This window comes from Eretmochelys imbricata, chromosome 14 (genome assembly GCF_965152235.1).
Source record: "Eretmochelys imbricata isolate rEreImb1 chromosome 14, rEreImb1.hap1, whole genome shotgun sequence".
Classification (NCBI taxonomy): domain Eukaryota; kingdom Metazoa; phylum Chordata; order Testudines; family Cheloniidae; genus Eretmochelys; species Eretmochelys imbricata.
The window spans coordinates 854,944-875,594 of NC_135585.1; the positions used below are offsets into that span (position 1 = coordinate 854,944).

Genomic DNA, 20,651 nt, shown 5'->3' on the forward strand with positions numbered 1-20,651 from the left:
CGCTCAGACTCTCCAGCAGTGGAGGAGGGGCAGTGTGGTCGTCAGTCCTGGGGGCTGCTGATCAGGGCAGCTGGGACGTCTAGGGAAAGCCGAGAGTCTTGCTGTAACGTGTGCGTAGGAGAGCCTAGAGACAGAGAGAGTTCACCCAATAACTGTACTGCAGGACCCCCGGATTGCCAGGTGCACCATGGGGAGAAACTGACCCTTCTCCACTGCTCTCAGCTCCACCGCAGAGCCAGTGTCCATCTTCAGCTAAAACTGGATTGGCCAAAAGGGCAGTGGCTGGACGCACTGGTTCTGGCTGGCGCTGGTGTGTGGTCACTGAAGCAGCGGGGTGAGCTGGCACTGGGTGGGCTCTGCTGTGTGGAAGGGGTGTGCTGTAGGGCCCAGGTGGTGCTGTCTCACTGGAAGCATTACAGCTGTTTCTTTGAGCTGCAGCTCCTCAGAATAACCCTTGTCCGTCCAGGGGCAGAGAGAGAGAAGGTTAGCCCAGCTCTCAAGGGGGCATGTGATGCTGTACAGATTAGATATCTTGTCATAATGTCAGTGTTAAAAGACCTATTTTGGATTGAGCTTATAGCTTTGCTTTTCTACCATAGCGTCCAATGGGTTGACCTGGTGGCCAGGTTCTTTTTGTTACTTTGAAAATACTTTTTACTTTTTCAATAAACTGATTTCCGGACAGCCTGGTGCTGCCACCATTGTTTTGTTTCTGAGATGTAGGGGGTAACTCTTCTTGCCCAACAGCACAGTTGTCCCAAAATCACCTCTCCCAACCTGCTTCAGGATCCCTATTAGGCAGAAGCAACCATGACACGGGAGCCACATGCTCAATTAAAAGAAAGAACCAAGAATCAACAAACTCATTGCAGCTGTCAAGGAAAAATAGTGTGTCTGACATGTGACGGCAGAGCTTGGACTCAAGCCCCAGTCGTTTCCAGGTTCTCCTGCCTAGGCTGATCCCCATCATGGGCACTCATGGTCCACCTAGCCAGGGCTTGCTGGAGGGGGGTTCCTCTAATGGCTGCTCTGGGGAGAGGGAGCGGGTATAACACAGCAGCACTTGGGCACGTCACCACACCCGGAACCCTTGCATTGGGCCCTGTGCACCAGTACAAATCAAGCAGATTCACTTGCAGACCAAACGGCAAGCCCTGGGAACACCCACCACTCAGCAAAGGGCTTGCAGAGCAGCCCCGCTCACTCAGCTCTGGCATGGGCACTGCTGGGTCGCTCCACTATTATTCCTTCCCTGTGGGCATCAGAGAAGGACAGGGCTGAGAGCTGGGGGCTGAACGAGGAGAGAGTGGCTTGGTATGGACCTGAGCAGCTGGTGAACGGAGCCTGGTTAGTAGGTGGGGGCCTTTGAGGGAGGGGCCTTTGACAAGGGACAGGGCTAAATCAGGTTGAACGGGGAGGTTAAAAAAAACAGCTCCCAGGTGAGCAGAGGAGCAGCAAAGGGAGGGAGTTTAGAGCAGCATTCCTGCCAGGTCCTGCACCAAGCAGAGAGCCTTGACAGTGAGAGAGCACCCGGCAGAGTGAGCTGCCCAGGTAAGGAGTTTGGCTGGAGTAAGAGTTCAGCAGCAGGGCAGGAGACTGAGGCACTATAACCTGCCACAAAAAGCTCCCTATAAAAGAAATATACTGGGGGGAGGAGAGAGGATACATCTCACAAACATCCTCTAAGCTTAGCCCAATAACTCTCAATAAATAACACCCCAAACCTGCTAGCGTGAAACTAACTCCATGCTTGAAGAGTGGGAGTATAGCAGTGGGAATACACTACTGACCGCCTGACGAGGATGGGGACAGCGATTGTGAAATGCTCGGGGAGATGAGGGAAACTACAAAGGAAGAAAACTCAGTAATAATGTGGGATTACAACTCGTCTAATATTGACTTGGTATGTGCCACCTCAGGAAAGGATGCAGAGATAACACTTCTAGACACCATATATGACAGCTTTTGGAGCAGTATGTGCTAGAACCACAAGGAGAGAGGTAATTGTTGATTTAGTCCTAAATGGAGCGCAGGCTCTGGTCCAAGAGGTGAAGATAGCTGGACTGCTCCGTAAGAGTGACCATAATATAATTAAATTTAACATCTCGGGTAGGCAGAAAACTGCCAAAGGAAACCCACCACAGTAGCATTTAACTTCAAAAAGAGGAACTACACAAAGATGAGGGAGCTACTTAAATGGAAGTTAAAAGGAACAGTCACAAGGGTGAAATGCCTGCATATTGCCGGGAGATCTTTTAAAAAACATCATAACAGAGGCTCAAACAAAATGTATACCCCAAATAAAAGAAAAAAAGTAAGAAGACCAACAAAACGCCACCAGGGCTAAACAACAGAGTAAAAGAGGCAGTTAGAGGCAAAAAAAAAAAAAAAAGCATCCTTTTAAAACTGGACGTCAAACCCTAGTGAGGAAAATAGAAAGGAGCATGAACTCTGGCAAATCACGTGCAGAAGTATAAATGGGCAGGCCCTGAGCGAAGCTGAAGAGAAACTAGCAACAGACTTAAAAACGAACAGCAACAACTGTTTCAAGCACATCAGAAGTAGGAAGCCACCAGTCAGGGGGGCACCTGGTGAATGAGGCACTAAAGGAGCACTCCAGGCAGGCAAGGCCATTGCAGAGAAGCTAAATGAATCCTTCGCATCAGTCTTCACTGCAGAGGATGTGAGGGAGACTCCCATACCTGAGCCATTCTTTATAGGTGACAAATCTGAGGAACTGTCCCAGATTGAGGAGTCAATAGTGGAGGTTTTGGAACAAACTGATAAATAAAAGAGTCACCGGAAGCAGATGGCATTCACCCAAGAGTTCGGACAAAATGCAGATACGAAATTGCAGAACTAACTGTGGTATGTAACCTACTGCTTAAATCAACCTCAGTACTAGATGACTAGAGGATAGCTAATGTAATGCCAATTTAAAAAAAAAAAAAAGTCTCCAGAGGCAATCCTGGCAATTACAGGCCGGTAACCCCAACTTCAGTACCAGGCTAACTGGCTGGAACTATAATAAAGAACAGAATGATCAGATTCACAGATGAACATGATACACTGGGGAAAAGTCAACATGGCTTATGTTCCAGGAAATCCTGCCTCACAAATCTATTAGAATTCTCGGAGAGGTCAGTAAACATATGGACAAGATACAGGCAGCATACTGTATTTGGGCTTTCAGAAAGCCTTTGACAAGGGCCCTCACCAAAGGCTCTTCAGCAAAGTAAGCAGTCACGGGATAAGGGGGAAGGTCCTCTCGTGGATCAGAATCGCTTAAAAAATAGGAAATAAAGCATAAGAAAAAAAGACCAGATTTCACAAGGGAGAGCAGTAAATAGCGGGGTCCCCTAAGGATCTGTACTGGACCAGTGCTGTTCAACATATTCATAAATGATCTGGAAAAAGGAGTAAACAGTGAGGTGGCAAAGTTTGCAGATGATACAAAAATCACTTAAGATAGTCAAGTCCAAAGCTGACTGCAAAGAGTTACAAAGGGATCTCGCTAAATTGGGTGACTGGACAACAAATATGGCAGATGAAATTCAATGCGGATAAATGCAAAGTAATGCACATTGGAAAATATAATCCCAACTATACATACAAAATGATAGTCCTCTGAAAACATTCACTCAATGTGCAGCAGCAATCAAAAAAGCGAACATTAGGAAAGGGATAGATAATAAAACAGAAAATATAATAATGCCACTATATAAATCCATGGTATGCCCCTATCTTGAATACTGCTTGCAGTTCTGGTCTCCCGATCTCAAAATAGATATATTAGAATTGGAAAAGGTACAGAAAAGGGCAACAAAAATGATTAGGGGTATGGAACGGCTTCCGTATGAGGAGAGATTAGTAAGACTGGGACTTTTCAGCTTGGAAAAGAGACGGCTAAGGGGAGATATGAGTGAGGTCTATAAAATCATGGTGGGGAGAAAGTGAATAGGGAAATGTAATTTAATCCTTTCACATAAAACAAGAACCAGGGGTCACCCAATGAAATTAACAGGCATCTTCATAATGAACAGAAGGAAGTATTCCTTCACACAATGCAGTCAACCCATGGAACTCGTTGCCAGGGCATGTTGTGAAGGCCAAAGTATAACTGGGTTCAAACTAGATAAGTTCACGGAGGACAGCTCCATCAATGGCTATTAGCCAAGATGGTCAGGGATGCAACCTCATGCTCAGGGTGTCCCTAAAGCTCCAAGTCCCAGATGTTGGGAAATGAGTGACAGGAGGGATCACTAGATAGATGCCCTGTTCTGTTCATTCCCTCTGGGGCACCTGGCATTGGCCACTGTCAGCAGACAGGACACTGGGCTGGATGGACCTTTGTCTGACCCAGTGTGGCCATTCTTACGTTATGTAAGAATCCTGCACTTAGGATGGAAGAATCCAATGCACCGCTACAGACTAGGGACCGAATGGCTAGGCAGCAGTTCTGCGGAAAAGGACCTAGGGGTGACAGTGGACGAGAAGCTGGATATGAGTCAGCAGTGTGCCCTTGTTGCCAAGAAGGCCAATGGCATTTTGGGATGTATAAGTAGGGGCATAACGAGCAGATCGAGGGACATGATCGTTCCCCTCTATTTGACATTGGTGAGGCCTCATCTGGAGTACTGTGTCCAGTTTTGGGCCCCACACTACAAGAAGGATGTGGATAAATTGGAGAGAGTCCAGCAAAGGGCAACAAAAATGATTAGGGGTCTAGAACACATGACTTATGAGGAGAGGCTGAGGGAGCTGGGATTGTTTAGCCTGCAGAAGAGAAGAACGAGGGGGGATTTGATAGCTGCTTTCAACTACCTGAAAGGGGGTTCCAAAGAGGATGGCTCTAGACTGTTCTCAATGGTAGCAGATGACAGAACGAGGAGTAATGGTCTCAAGTTGCAGTGGGGGAGGTTTAGGTTGGATATTAGGAAAAACTTTTTCACTAGGAGGGTGGTGAAACACTGGAATGCGTTACCTAGGGAGGTGGTAGAATCTCCTTCCTTAGAGGTTTTTAAGGTCAGGCTTGACAAAGCCCTGGCTGGGATGATTTAACTGGGAATTGGTCCTGCTTTGAGCAGGGGGTTGGACTAGATGACCTTCAGGGGTCCCCCTTCCAACCCTGATATTCTATAATTCTATGTCTCTTTGACCAGCACAGGGGGTCGGTGCTGGAGGTTGCGGGGAGCTCTTTGCTCAGCAGAGGGGGGCCAGCATTCAGGGAGGTGGCAGGAGGGCTCTTGGCCCAATGGGGGGTGTCTCTTTGCCTGACAGGGGTGTTGGCACTGGAAGGGGGGTCAGGGGCCTCTTGGCCTGGCAGGGGGGGTAGCCCTGGGAGGACTTGTCAGGGGAGTGGCTCGTTGCTCTGTGGAGGGAGGCCAGAGCTGCAAAAGTGTTGGGGGGTGGCTCTGGGCCCAGCAGGGGGGGGTCGGCGCTGGAAAGGGGGGGCATTGAGATGGGCTCTTTGTCCAGCACGGGAGGTCAGCTCTGGGGGGCTGTCGGGGGGGCTCTTTCCTTGGGGGGGCTCTGGGCCCAGGAGGGGTGGGCACTGGGGGGCTCTGGGCCCAGGGGAGAGGGCGGTGCTGGGGGGCTATTGGGGGGGCCCTGGGCCCTGGGAGGGGTGGGTGCTGGGGGGCTGTTGGGGGGGCTCTGGGCCCGGGAGAGGTGGGAGCTGGGGGGCTGTCGGGGGGGCTCTGGGCCTGGTGCTGGGGGGCCGTCGGGGGGGCTCTGGGTGCGGGAGAGGTGGGTGCTGGGGGCCATCGGGGGGACTCTGGGCCCGGCAATGGGGGGCCGTCGGGGGGGCTCTGGGCCCGGGAGGGGTAGGCGCTGGGGGGCCATCGGGGGGGCTCTGGGCCCGGGAGAGGTGGGCGCTGGGGGACCGTCGGGGGGGCTCTGGGCCCGGGAGGGGTAGGCGCTGGGGGGGCCGTCGGGGGGGCTCTGGGCCCCGGAGAGGTGGGCGCTGGGGGGCCGTCGGGGGGGCTCTGGGCTCGGGAGAGGTGGGCGCTGGGGGACCGTCGGGGGGGCTCTGGGCCCTGGAGGGGTGGGCGCTGGGGGGCTGTCGGGGGGGCTCTGGGCCCGGCGCTGGGGGCCGTCGGGGGGGCTCTGGGCCCTGGAGGGGTGGGCGCTGGGGGGCTGTCGGGGGGGCTCTGGGCCCGGCACTGGGGGGCCGTCGGGGGGTCTCTAGGCGCGGGAGAGGTGGGCGCTGGGGGCCGTCGGGGGGGCTCTGGGCCCGGGAGGGGTGGGCGCTGGGGGGCTGTCGGGGGGGCTCTGGGCCCGGCACTGGGGGGCCGTCGGGGGGTCTCTAGGCGCGGGAGAGGTGGGTGCTGGGGGGCCGTCGGGGGGGCTCTGGGCCCGGCGCTGGGGGGCCGTCGGGGGGGCTCTGGGCCCGGGAGGGGTGGGCGCTGGGGGGCTGTCGGGGTGGCTCTGGGCCCGGGAGGGGTGGGCGCTGGGGGGCCGTCGGGGGGGCTCTGGGCCCGCCTCTGGGGGGCCGTCGGGGGGGCTCTGGGCGCGGGAGAGGTGGGTGCTGGGGGCCATCGGGGGGGCTCTGGGCCCGGCGCTGGGGGGCCGTCGAGGGGGCTCTGGGCCCGGGAGGGGTGGGTGCTGGGGGGCCGTCGGGGGGGCTCTGGGCGCGGGAGAGGTGGGTGCTGGGGGCCATCGGGGGGGCTCTGGGCCCGGCGCTGGGGGGCCGTCGAGGGGGCTCTGGGCCCGGGAGGGGTGGGCGCTGGGGGGCCGTCGGGGGGGCTCTGGGCCCAGCGCTGGGGGGCCGTCAGGGGGGCTCTGGGCCCGGGAGGGGTGGGCGCTGGGGGGCCGTCGGGGGGGCTCTGGGCCCAGGAGGGGTGGGCGCTGGGGGGCCGTCGGGGGGGCTCTGGGCCCAGCGCTGGGGGGCCGTCAGGGGGGCTCTGGGCCCGGGAGGGGTGGGCGCTGGGGGGCTGTCGGGGTGGCTCTGGGCCCGGGAGGGGTGGGCGCTGGGGGGCTGTCGGGGGGGCTCTGGGCCCTGGAGACGTGGGTGCTGGGGTGCCGTCGGGGGGGCTCTGGCTGGGCCTGGGAGGGGTGGGCGCTGGGGGGGCCGTCGGGGGGGGCTCTGGGCCCGGGAGGGGTGGGCGCTGGGGGGTTGTTGGGGGGGGCTCTGGGCCCGGCGCTGGGGGGCCGTCAGGGGGGCTCTGGGCCCGGGAGGGGTGGGCGCTGGGGGGCTGTTGGGGGGGGCTCTGGGCCCGGCGCTGGGGGGCCGTCATGGGGGCTCTGGGCCCGGAAGGGGTGGGCGCTGGGGGGCTGTCGGGGGGGCTCTGGGCCCGGCGCTGGGGGGCCGTCAGGGGGGGCTCTGGGCCCGGGAGGGGTGGGGCGCTGTGGGGCCGTCGGGGGGGCTCTGGGCCCGGCGCTGGGGGCCGTCGGGGAGGCTCTGGGCCCGGGAGGGGTGGGTGCTGGGGGGCCGTCGGGGGAGGCTCTGGGCCCGGGAGGGGTGGGCGCTGGGGGGCTGTTGGGGGGGGCTCTGGGCCCGGCGCTGGGGGGGCCGTCGGGGGGGGCTCTGGGCCCGGGAGGGGTGGGCGCTGTGGGGCCGTCGGGGGGGGGCTCTGGGCCCGGCGCTGGGGGCCGTCGGGGGGGGCTCTGGGCCCGGGAGGGGTGGGTGCTGGGGGGGCTCTGGGCCCGGGAGGGGTGGGCGCTGGGGGGGCCGTCGGTGGGGCTCTGGGCCCGGCGCTGGGGGCCGTCGGGGGGGGCTCTGGGCCCGGGAGTGGTGGGCGCTGGGGGGGCCGTCGGGGGGGCTCTGGGCCCGGCGCTGGGGGGCCGTCGGGGGGGGCTCTGGGCCCGGGAGGGGTGGGCGCTGGGGGGCCTGTCGGGGGGGCTCTGGGCCCGGCGCTGGGGGCCGTCGGGGGGGCTCTGGGCCCGGCGCTGGGGGCCGTCGGGGGGGGCTCTGGGCCCGGGAGGGGGTGGGCGCTGGGGGGGCTGTCGGGGGGGGCTCTGGGCCCGGGAGGGGTGGGCGCTGGGGGGCCGTCGGGGGGGCTCTGGGCCCGGCGCTGGGGGCCGTCGGGGGGGCTCTGGGCCCGGGAGGGGTGGGCGCTGGGGGGCCGTCGGGGGGGCTCTGGGCCCGGCGCTGGGGGCCGTCGGGGGGGCTCTGGGCCCGGGAGGGGTGGGCGCTGGGGGGCTGTCGGGGGGGCTCTGGGAACGCCGCGCGGCGCCTGCGCGGGCCGGGCTCTGCGCTCACTTCCGTCCCGGCCTGGCAGCGGCGAGAGGAGCCGGGAGCGGCCCGGGCCCAGGTGAGCGGAGCCGCGCGGCGCCGAGACCCACCGCCCAGGGGCCTCCCGAGCGCCGCGTCTCCATGGGAACGGGCCGCCGAGCCTGGCGCCCCTGAGTGACCCCCGGGCCCCCAGAGCCGGGCCGGGGCAGGGGAGCAGCACGACAGCCCCCCCGCCTCCTGGCACCGCCCCCGGCCCCCCCGGGCCATGCAGTGACCCCCCCGCCTCCCGCCTCTGACCCCCGGCCCCCCCGGGCCATGCAATGACCCCCCCGCCTCCCGCCTCTGACCCCCGGCCCCCCCGGGCCATGCAATGACCCCCCCGCCTCCCGCCTCTGACCCCCGGCCCCCCCCGGGCCATGCACTGACCCCCCCGCCTCCCGTCTCTGACCCCCGGCCCCCCCCAGGCCATGCACTGACCCGCCCGCCTCCCGTCTCTGACCCCCGGCCCCCCCGGGCCATGCACTGACCCCCCCGCCTCCTGGCACCTCCCCCGGCCCCCCCCGGGCCATGCAGTGACCCCCCCCGCCTTCTGTCTCTGACCCCCGGCCCCCCCGGGCCATGCAGTGACCCCCCCGCCTCCTGTCTCTGACCCCCGGCCCTCCCCGGGCCATGCAGTGACCCCCCCCGCCTCCTGTCTCTGACCCCCGGCCCCCCCGGGCCATGCACTGACCCCCCCGCCTCCTGGAACCGCCCCTGGCCCCCCCCGGGCCATGCAGTGACCCTCCTGTCTCTGACCCCCGGCCCCCCCGGGCCATGCAGTGACCCTCCCGCCTCCTGTCTCTGACCCCCGGCCCCCCCGGGCCATGCAGTGACCCCCCCGCCTCCTGTCTCTGACCCCCGGCCCCCCCGGGCCATGCAGTGACCCCCCCGCCTCCTGTCTCTGACCCCAGGCCCTCCCGGGCCATGCAGTGACCCCTCCGCCTCCTGTCTCTGACCCCCGGCCCCCCCGGGCCATGCAGTGACCCCCCCACCTCCTGTCTCTGACTCCCGGCCCCCCCCGGGCCATGCAGTGACCCCCCCGCCTCCTGTCTCTGACCCCCGGCCCCCTCCGGGCCATGCAGTGACCCTCCTGGTACCGCCCCCGGCCCCTCCCGGGCCATGCAGTGACCCCCCCCGCCTCCTGTCTCTGACCCCCGGCCCCCTCCGGGCCATGCAGTGACCCCCCCGCCTCCTGGCACCGCCCCCGGCCCCTCCCAGGCCAGGCAGTGACCCCCCCCGCCTCCTGTCTCTGACCTATGGCCCGGGGGGGCCATGCACTGACCCCCCCAACCCCCCGTCTCCTGTCTCTGACCCCCGACCCCCTCGGGCCATGCAGTGACGCACGCACTCACCTGATACCCCCAGGCCAAGTACTGACACCCCTACAGATACCCCCTTGGGTCCTGGCACTAACAGCACCTCCTGTGCTATCCCCCCTCAGCAGTGATGCCCCCCCATGATAACTGCCCCCCCCCAGGTCAGCCTCCCATGCCCTAGCAGTGACAGCCCCCCAAGATACACCCCATGTACCAGCCCCCTCGGGCCCAGGCAGTGACTGACTGCTCCCTGTGCCGGCCCCTGGGGCCCTGGCAGCAACAGTCCGCTATGATAATCTCCCCACGCACCGCCCTTCCCAGGCCCGTGGCAGTGACAGCCCCCAACCCCCCTGTGCCAGCCCCCCTGGGCTCCTAGCACTGACAGCCCCCCTATGATAACCCTCCCCCCAATGCCAGCCACCCTGAGCCCCTGGTAGTGACAGCCTCTCGTCAATTGGCCTGTGCTGAGAACTCTTGCCTGGATCCTGGGGAAGGGTGGGCCACAAATGCAGGGCCCTCATGTGATTAGGAGTGCCCCTTCATAGAGCCATGTGTCCCCACTCTTCCTGCAACAGGCTGCTGTATGCCGGGGACGTTGCCATGGCAATGGCCTTGACACATCTGTGCATATCTGCCTACATCTAGCAGGAAGAAATCCCCTTTAATCCTAAAATAGCAGGCACCTCCCCTGCCCCCGCACCCCCACCTCCACCCCCACCTGCCTACAGCTTCTTGGCTACAGCTGAGGAGGGTGCAGGACGAGTGACCCAGCAACACCGGTATCCCCACCCCCAGAGGTGTTACAGCTCTCAGCCCCTCTGCCTCTAATCATAGAGCCTATCTTCAAAAATACCCTGGGAAGAGCCCGGGTTGGGGATGTGCATGCTGGGAGTAATGCCAGCCAGACCTGGTTCACGGGCGCCTCTGTGCGCAGCTCTGCAGCAATCCCCACCTCTTCCACAGTCCCACTGCAACCAGAAGTTTTGTTCTGCCGCTTCCCCCATTTCCTAGTGCATTGGCCAGGATGGTTTTAAATGTCCCAAGCAATGGCCATCCCCCAGCAGCCTGCGGGGTCTTGGAGCCAGGAAGCTCTTCAGCCTAACATTTCCTTTGTTTGTTCTCCTTGGCAGACTTCAGCATCACCCTGGATGTGTCTCCCCTCTCTTTCAGGGTGACACCAAGTTTGCTGCCGTTTTGCACCTGAAGGCCTGCTGCATGCACAGTATCTGTGCCTGGAGAACTGTCAGTCAAGGGCTGAGTTTTCTACCAACATAGTTATACCAGTATAAGCCATAGTGTGGATGCAGTTACACTGGGGCAGAGATGCCTTGTCCGGCTATAGCTTGTTCCCTTTGCTGTGTGGGAATAGCTATCCTGGTTATAAGCACTTTTATACCTGTATAACTATGCCCACATTAGGGAAGTTGTACAACTTCATCTGTACTGGCATTGCCCTGATCACGGATGGCATTGAGCCCCCTGGAATTGCCAACAATGGGGTTAAAGTAGTAAGACCCGCATCTGAAATCCTTCTCATTCACTTCTTGAGGAGCGCTGCAGCAGCTGGGGTCAGAATGCAGCCACCCAGACCTAAGCTAAGGAGCTGGCTCCCTGGGTCTCTCTGTGACCTCTCTAGGCTTTGATGCAATGCTCTTAGCTGCAGTATGTGAGCACGTTAAGCCCCAGCTGGGGGTGACTGCATAGAGAAGGTGCTGGCAGTCTGGAGACACCATGGCTCCCGCACACACTTAGCTCCTTTCACTTTGTTTCAGCATCCATCTCCTATCTGCCAAGGTCTGCGCTGACAAAGGCAGGACTAGAGAGGTCTGAGTAAGGAGGCAGCCATGACCAGGTGAGACACTTTCACACATAGCAGAGAGCCTGTGGATGAGGGCAGGGCAGGGGGCAGGGGCATGGAGTCCCTTTGGGGGGGATGCCATGGGGCTAGGCACGGCGGGAACAGTAATGGCTTTGCTTTTCCTGAGCTCGGAGCCATGCTGCTGGTTTCAGGGTTGGGGAGGTGCGAGCTTGCATGGCTGCTTGCGCCAGGGCCTTTGCTGCAGGATTTCCTGCACTCCCTCCCTGAGGTTCATTCCAGAGCTTTGCACTTCTCCCCAGCTGCCCATGAGCTCTCATCAGGATTTGTGCTTTGGTTTCAGCTCCCCTGTTTCCAGGGTTGTTTACAATGGCAAGAGGAACAGCAGCCCGCGCTCCCCAAGCAACAGCAGTGAGATTTTCACCCCTGCTCACGAGGAGAATGTGCGCTTCATTTACGAAGGTGGGTGAGTGATCCAGGATCTGCAACTCCCCCAGTCCATGTTTTCTCCCCAGGCTCCCTTCCTCTCTGGTGCCACTTGCTTTTCAGCCTTGGAATTCCACAAGGGGCTTTCTGCCATGGGGCCTCATCAGAGCAGCGGGCAAGAAGCAGTTAGAGAACGGTGTGGCCGCTGCTTCCTCCCCGAGCTGAGGAGTGTGGAGCTTTACTCATCCCATCGCGTGCTCCTGAGCTGTTCTCTCTGCGTTGATAGCCTAGGGCCCGTTAGTTTCCATTCCGTATGGAGTGATGGTGAGGAGAGGGATGCGACTACTTAATATGCCTTGCAATGATAGTCTACGTTGCTGTGTGACTCTGCTACCCACCAATTGCTATGGCAGAACCACGACACTGGAATGAGCCCAGAGCAGGCACTGGGTGGTGGCCTCTGCTGTGTGGCAGGCATGACTTTGCTCATTCACAGGCTCTCAACAGACATCTCAGTCTCTCAGCCAGAAGAGTGAGGCCTTACTGCGAACATGAAGCAAATCAAACCAGGCCCAGGTAAAACTCCCTTGTGGGACAGTCCCTGTCTCAGCAGCCGTTGGACTGTCTCATGTCTCCTGAGCCTGCTGAGCTGAGGAAACCCCTGTCAGACAAGGAGAGAGGAATCAAACTGATTTCGAACTGACCAAGTTAAGAGGACCCAGTGTGTGTAGAAGCCCCTTCCATAGCCTGGCTGAGGCTGGAACAACCCTTAGGAGACTCTTCTAAGGGCTTCTTGTCCCCTGCCAGTGTCTGGGATGGTCTTTCCAACAACAGCCCATTGCCCAACAGCAATGCCCTCTGACTGAATGAAGCCATTGCTGAATGAATGCACAGGAAACAGGCAATCTTTGTGTTGCTGAGTCCCCTGGGGTCATGTGGTGCTATGGAGGGGAGGCAAGGCCTGGTAGAAAAGCACCACGCATGTGAAAATCCTAATCTCTGGAGTGCCTTTGACCCTGGCCATTTCTGGAGAATTTAGTCCTTCAATTAAAAAGTAAAATGAAGCTTCGATCCCTGAGGTTTGCAAAGAAACCCTTTGAATGTAACTGTGCTGTGTCTGTCTGTGAGCTGCCACCTATAGGGAGCTGCTGGCGAGTGGCCTCCAGAGTGAGGTGCAGTCTGGTTGGGGGAAGGTTCCAGCCTGCAAGTGCATACGTGCCATTTAAAGCGGGAGCCAGGGTGACTGTTCATGGGGTACTTAGCACCCAGGCCAGACACATGCCAGGTCCCCTGTGCTCTTGCAGGTATCTGCCCTCCCCATCCTCCTAGTGCAGTCTTTCCTCTTTACCAAGCCCACAGTGAAGGCACTTCCATGTATGTGATCCCACTGTGAAGTTTGAGGGAGACACATTGGACTGTGGAGCAGGGTGATAAGGAAATGGGGACTGGGAAGGTGGGGTTGGACCTCATTCTGATGGACAAAGAATTGTTACTTGGTGACCTAAAAATTACCAGTAGCCTAGAGTACCAGTGATCATGATCTCGTTACATTTATGTTGTGCAAACAGAACATGGCACCAAACACTAATATATATACACCGAACCCTCGCTAGAATGCGGGGTTCAGGATTCATGCGTGTTACCATGGATCCCGATTTAAATATTTAAATTTGGGATCCATTGCCATGACTGTGCTATATGCGAATCCGCACTATAGTGACACGAGTGTCCGCTATATTTAGAACTTTAAAAGAGTTCATTTTCCAAAGCTAAAAGCAATTGTTGCCATAACTGTCTGGAAACATTAAATTTAAAGTATGAAGTGTCAGTGGAAACTGGGACTTGTTCAAGGATATCCTATTGGATGTCCAAAAAGCCATGATTCCACAGACATGAAAAAAGTTATGCTGGCCAAGAAGCCAGTCTGGTTAAAAGGAGTTGTGGAAGAGGCAATAAAACAAAATTTATATATAAAGAATGGAAGTAAATAGCAATTTATAGAAGTTAAAAGTTAAAAAATGTGGATGATTGGTAAGAGAAACCAAAGGAATCAGTGAAATATCAATGGGCAATAGAGTTAAAGATAAGGCATTTTTAAAACGTAGTCAGAACAAGAAATACCCCATGACGGATGATAAAATTGTAAATAGAGATGCAGAAATGTTCAATAGATATCTCTGTACAGTATTTGGAATGCAGGAGGATGTATAGTGTAGTCAAATATAGTAAAAATCTTAAAATCAATCAAACTGTACTATAGAATCTCTATGGGTAGAAATTCCATGCTTCAATAATAAGATTATAGCTGTAGGAATATACTACCAACCACCTGACCAGGATGGTGACCGAGATTGTGAAATGTTATGGGAGATTAGAGAGGCTACAAAAACAGAAAACCCAATAATTATGGGGTATTTCAACTATGTCCATATTGACTGGATACGTGTCACCTCAGGACAGGATGCAGAGATAAAATTTCTAGACACCATTAATGGCTGATTCTTGGAGCAGCTAGTCCTGGAACCCAAAAAGTGAGAAGCAGTTCTTGATTTAGTCCTAAATGGTGCACAGGATCTGGTCCAATAGGTGAATATAGCTGAACTGCTTGGTAATGGTGGCCATAATGTAATTACATTTAATGTCCTTGTAAGGGGAAAAATAAAGAAATTCACCACATTTAACTTCAAAAAGAGGAACTCCACAAAAATGAGTAAGATAGTTAAATGAAAGTTAAAAAGAACAGTCAAAAGGGTGAAATGCCTGCAAATTATAGGGAGAGTAGTTAAAAACACCATAATAGAGACTTAAACAAAATGTATACCCCCAAATTAAAAAAAAAAATAAACCAGTAAGAGGACCAAACAAATCCACCATGGCTGAACAACAGAGTATAAGAGGTGGTTAGAGACAAAAAGGCATCCTTTTAAAAATTGGAAGTCCTATCCTAGTGAGGAATATAGAAGGGGGATAAACTCTGTCAGATCAAGTGTAAAAGTGTAATTGGGCACAAAAAAATTGAAGACCAATTAGCATAAGCAACATTTTTTTAAAATACATCAGAAGCAGTAAGCCTGACAAACAAAAAGTGGGGCAGCTGGATGATTGAGGTGCTAATGGAATACATGAGGAAGAAAAGGCCATTATGGAAACGCTAAATTCATTCTTTTCATCAGTCTTCACTACAGAGGGTATGAGGGAGATTGCCACACCTGAACTGTTCTTTTTAGGTGACAAATCTGAGGAACTGTCCCAGACTGAGTTGTCATTAGAAGAAGTTTTGGAACAAATTGATAAACTAAACAGTAATAAATCATCAGGACCAGATGGTATCACCCAAGAGTTCAGAAGGAACTCAAATGTGAAATTGCAGAACTACTAACTGCATCGAGGTCCCTTCCAGTTCTATGATTTCTATACCGCAGTCAACCTGGGGAACTCATTGCCATGGGATGTTGTGAAGGCCAAAAGTGTAACTGAATTCAAAAAAGAATTAGATAAGTTCATGGAGGATAGATCCATCAATGGCTATTAGCCAACATGGTCAGGGGCGCAACACCATGCTCTGAGTGTCCTTAAACCCCTGACTGCCAGAAGCTGGGACTGGATGACAGAGATGGATGACTTGATAAATTTCCCCTTCTGTTCATTCCCTCTGAAGCATCTGGCACCAGCCACTGCTGGAAGACAGGATGCTGGGCTAGCTGGACCATTGGTCTTACCCAATATGGCCGTTCTTATATGTCCAGCTAATATGATGTGGATGGAATAGAAAGTTTACTATCTGTAACAAGATAGGAGAGTGTGAGGCAGCATCTGCTAAAATTAAACATTTTCATATCAGCATGCCCATATAACTTACGCCCAGAAGTCTTAAAGGAACTGCTGAGGATCTTGCTGAACCACTAATATTAATATTTAACAAATCTTGGAAAACTGGGAAATTCCAAAGGACAGGAGGCCTGCAAATGTAAATTTTAAAAGGATAAAAGGGATGACCCAGCAAGATTTAGACTGGGAGCCTGACATTGATCCTGGGTAAAATAATGGAATGTTTAGTTCAGGACTCAGTCAACAAAGAATTAAAGGCTAAAAATATAATTAATGTGAAGGCAAGTTTTGTCAAACAAACGTGTTGTCTTTTGACAGGATTAGAGGTGTGGTTGATAAAGGCAACTGTGTTGATATAGTAAACTTAGATTTTTCCAAGGCATTTCACTTGGTACCACATACAATTTTGATTAAAAAACTTGCATTATATAGAACTAACAGGACATACACGTTCAATGGATTAAAAACTGTCAGATCTCAAAGTGGTTGTTAATGGGTGACATCGATGAGTGAGGTAATTTCTAATGGATTTTCCCCAGTATTCCATGATTTATTGAAAATCAACATTAATGGTCCAGCAAGTTCCGTAGACAGCTCTTTTAAAACTCTTGGATGCAAGTTGTCTGGACCTGCTGATTTAAAAATGTCCAACTTTAGTAGCTTTTGTTTAACATCCACAGTTGGAATAGAAAGTGTTTCTTCATCATCATCATATGATATGACTACATCATGTGGCTTTTTCCCAAATACACAACAGAAATATTATTCTTCTGTTTCTGAATATTTATTGACAATTCTGCCATTTCCATTGAGTAATGTACCAGTACCATTGTTTGGATTCGATTTAATGGCCTGTGACATACAGGAGCTCAGACTAGATGATCTAATGGTCTCTTCTGGCCTTGAACTCTATGAAACGGTGAAGTTACCTGGTGTGTGCAGGGGAATGGGGTTCTTGAGGGCTGGGATGAGAGTGTGGGAGCAGCTGGAGGGAGCCCTAGGCATGTCCTGTAGCAGGCACAGCACCCTCCCTTCCCTCTCTCGCTGTGCTCCTTCCCCAGCCTGGCAGTGTGTGGAGCGAGACCTTCGCAACCAGATGTCGGGCAGTGAGAGGGGCCTGGTGGAAGAGTATGTGGAGAAGATACCAAACCCCAGCCTAAAGGGTGAGTTTGCCTGGGGGGTCTTTGGCCCATCCAGGGGAACAAGTGCCAACGGTGCTGAAGTAAGTGGAGCAGAGCACGGGCTGCTGAGAGGGGAGGAACCCCCTCGGGACACCAGTGTCTCATCCTAACTGAATGTACAGCTCTGGCCACTCCATCCAGCTACAAGAGGGTGAATGAGGGTGACCAGATTGGGAGCCTGCAAGCCAATGGGACAAACGGCATTTCATGATGAGGGTCAGAGGAGACCTGTGGTTCTTGAGCCTGGACTCCTGAAGAGTGTGTGTTGGCGTGGCGGGTGCTGGCAACACTGATCTTGTGCAGGGGTGATGCAGTGCTGAGCCCTGAGGGGGGTAGGGTGATGCTGGCAGTGCTGAGTCCCCAGGTGAGGAGGGGTTGTGATGCTGGCAGTGCTGAGCCCAGCCCCCTTACTGAGTTCTCCTCCCTTCCTCCTCACAGCATTTAAACCTGTTGACTTGAGCGATCTGAAGAGGAGAAACACACAGGATGCTAAGAAATCCTAAGGCAGGTTCTGCCTGCTGATTGGCTGGTGTCCTGAGGTCCTCAAGCAAATTTAATTTGAAGATTTTGTGTTGATTTCCTCCTCCGGTCTGTGTTCTGCCCATGGAAGAGCTGGGCGCTTTGGGGCTGGCTCTGAAGCTGCCCAAGTTTGAACTCCATTGCAGATGCCTAGAGCATGTTGTACTGGATTCCTGCCCCTTCCCTGTAGCCTCGTCTCGGGCTGCCTTTCTCTACCATGTGTTGGGCCCACAAAGTCAGCTTACTCTTCCTCCCAGCTCTGTCCTCAGTCGGCCCTGGGCTGCTCTTTGGCTGCCGAGTGGTTGGTGTGGTCCCTGGGGCTCTGGTGCTAGGGAGGACAGAGCTGAGTGGCTGCATTTGGGCCAGTGGAGGCCAAGCCTTGTTCGCTCCTTCCACCAGGTATCGAGGAGCAGCTCTTGTTGCAGACAGGCTGAGAGGAGAAGGTTGGGCATGTCCAGAGGCTGGAGGAGGAGCATGCATTGTTGGTCCCTGCTGTGTGCCCCATGCCCATGGCTACTCAGTGCCAGTGGGCTTGCAGGCCTTCCCCACAGCCGTGCTGCTGGGCGCGCGATCCTTCCCCCTCCCCTTGCTTGTCAAGTGGGTGAGGTTAGTTCGCAGCTGAGCCCCTAGCACTTGGTTGCTAACAGCTTCTGGGTTTGTGGGACTCTAAGATATTTCCATATTAAAGAGCTGACTGGCTCTCTTCCCCATAACTGGGCTGAGGCAGGTCCCATGGCTTGGAGGGCAGAGCTGCTTCCTGCCAGGCCTTGCTCCGCTGGAGCTAAAAGGGGTGCACCATTGGCCCTGAGCCCCAGAGACCAAGGTGCATTTACAGCTGGAGCCGTGGATTATTCTCCGCTCCTTGTAGGTGCCCTGACAGCTCCTTCCAGGCAGGAAGGGTGGGGTGGAGCAGCACTTGCTGAGGGAGGCTTGGCTGTGGGAAGTTGTTTCTATCTGCGTCCTTGCCTGGGCGACATCTCCCAACGTTAGTACTAGAGGGATTCCCCAGCCCTCCTGCCCCCTTCCTGTCCCCCTCCCTCCAGCTGTCTGGGCCCTCTGTGCAGTAACCCCCTTCCTGGCCAGGCCTGTTCTGTGGGGTGGGCCTGGAAGGGAGGTAGTTACACAGCCCCTCGTGGAGCCCAGCTCGCTTCCTAAACATCCCTTAGCGAGGGCAGTTTATAGTAGGCTGCTGCTGCAGTGCCAGGCTGAATGCCCCCTCCCCACCCCTGGGCTCGGAAAGCACTTTGGGAGATGGCCCTTTTGGGACCCTAGTACCTGACAAGGCTCGGGGGGTCTCAGCATGGCCCCACTCTGAGTGGTTCTGCCATCACTATTGCCCTGTGAAGCACAACCCCACCAGTCAAGCAGCTGTCACCAGCACTGCAGGAGGATTGTGGTCTCAGAGACCAGCATCCTGTCCCTGCAGTGCTGCGGGAGCAGCCCCCTGCCTGGGCGCTTGCAGGGAGGGGAGCTGCCAAGTGCTCTGCCCAGCACAGATGGTGGCAGGCACTGGCAGCCAGCCACTGCAGGGCTAAGAGCGGTGCAGGCAGGATTTGTGGTCACTATTACCTTCCCTTTGTTGTTAAGTCAATGACCTATGTTGTTCTTTCGCTCTGTCTGTCACTTGAGGAGTGTTGTAAATAAAAGCTGGTTAGTCCTTTTGAGCTTGTCTCTGTGCACATCTGTCCATTGCTGCCAGGCTGCTCCATGGCTGGCTGGATACGGGGGCTGATTTACCACCCATGCTCCCACTTCTGTTCAGCTACTGGTCTGCTGGCCAGTGCATGCAGAGCTGGGGAATGGCTGAGAGGACACCCTGACCCAAGGGAATGGCGGGATGGGCCTTGCATTACTGGTGGCAGCTCTGTGGAGACATGCTGAACTGCCCCATGGAGGCCCAGCTAAGGAGCAAGGAGACGCCTCACAACAGGGCTGCAGCCAGGCATGCTGCCTTGTCCCTCTCCAGATTCCACATCAGTTTGCTCTCAACCCTCGAGCTGTGTCCGTGCCTGTTAGTCGTAGCTGGACACCGCTCAGGCAGAGGTCAAGCCGTGCACACACACAGCTCTTGTGCACTCAGATGCTTTTCCAATGACTCTTCCTAGTTTTCCCCGTTTTGATGTTTCAGGTCTCTCCATTATCTGTTTGGGCTGCAGTTCTGAAAGGAGCGTCAGGGCCCAAGTCTCTGGGGTGGAAGTGGGTGCAGCCCCAGCCACTGCAGGATCTTTTGGCAGCTCAGCCAGCCCAGAGGCAGGGGTGAAAGCTGATGCAAAGGGAGGCCGTAGACAGCTTTAATGTTGCTGTCAGCCTGAAACCACAGCTGCAGCTCCTCCAATCACACAATGTGTAGCAAATGCAGCTCCTCTTTCCCGCACTCCCACACTCCAGGCTGCGGCTATGCACCAATTGCATAGAGCACCTCTGAGTTGGGAGGTGCTGTATTAATTTAGATGGAATCAATGGGCCCAGAGTCAAAGCTGTTAACATGACCCTGAAGATGTTCAAAATTAAACAGTGTTAAACAAGGTTGTTGACAGGTTTCAGTGTAGCAGCTGTGTTAGTCTGTATCAGCAAAAAGAAAAGGAGGACTGGTGGCACCTTAGAGACTAACAAATTTATTAGAGCATAAGCTTTCGTGAGCTACAGCTCACTTCATTGGATGCATACAGTGGAAAATATAGTGGGGAGATTTTATATACACAGAGAACATGAAACAATGGGTGTTACCATACAGACTGTAACAAGGTTGTGTTCTTTTCCATCCTCCTGGTTGAAGACAAGGGCCCAGGCAGGCGGGACACATCCTGAAGATGAATGCATGGCCACAGAGATGGTGTCTGTGGGAGGGCTTTGGCTTCCTCCACTCTAGGATGCTGTTCCAGGAAGAAGGCCTGCTGGGAAGAGTTGGGGGCCACCTGACCGAGAAGGGGAAGAACATCTTCATGAACGAGCTCACTAACCTAGTGAGGAGGGCTTTAAACTAGGTTCCAAGGGGACAGGTGACAAGATTTTTTATGATCTCTTTTACCCAAATTGCCTTCCACCTTCAGCTTGACCGCCAATTCCTTCCTCTTACATAAGAACAATCAAATTGAATCAGACCAAAGGTCTATCTAGCCCAGTATCCTGTCTTCCAACAGTGGCCAATGCCAGGTGCCTCAGAGGGAATGAACAGAACAGATAATCATCAAGTGATCCATTCCCTGTGACCCATTCCCAGCTTCTGGCAAACAGAGGCTAGGGACACCATCCCTACCCATCCTGCTAATAGCCATGGATGGACCTATCCTCTCTGAACTTATCTAGTTCTTTTTTGAAACCTTTTATATTCTTGGCCTTCATAACATGCT

The 20,651-nt window shown here is 55.6% G+C and overlaps 1 protein-coding gene across 2 annotated transcripts; it reads left to right on the forward strand.

Annotated features, from left to right (window-relative positions):
- Positions 1-8,207: 8,207 nt before the first annotated feature.
- MCRIP1 (MAPK regulated corepressor interacting protein 1) lies at positions 8,208-18,965 on the forward strand. 2 transcript variants are annotated; one of them, XM_077833667.1, is made up of 6 exons: positions 8,210-8,255; positions 10,662-10,773; positions 11,304-11,383; positions 11,691-11,809; positions 16,663-16,764; positions 17,221-18,965. In XM_077833667.1, the coding sequence occupies exons 3-6, from the start codon at positions 11,376-11,378 to the stop codon at positions 17,283-17,285; spliced, it is 294 nt and encodes a 97-aa protein (XP_077689793.1). In that variant the 5' UTR covers positions 8,210-8,255; positions 10,662-10,773; positions 11,304-11,375; the 3' UTR covers positions 17,286-18,965. The 2 variants fall into 2 exon arrangements, with proteins under 2 accessions (XP_077689792.1, XP_077689793.1); XM_077833666.1 differs by lacking the exon at positions 10,662-10,773 and having other exon boundaries at positions 8,208-8,255.
- Positions 18,966-20,651: the final 1,686 nt, after the last annotated feature.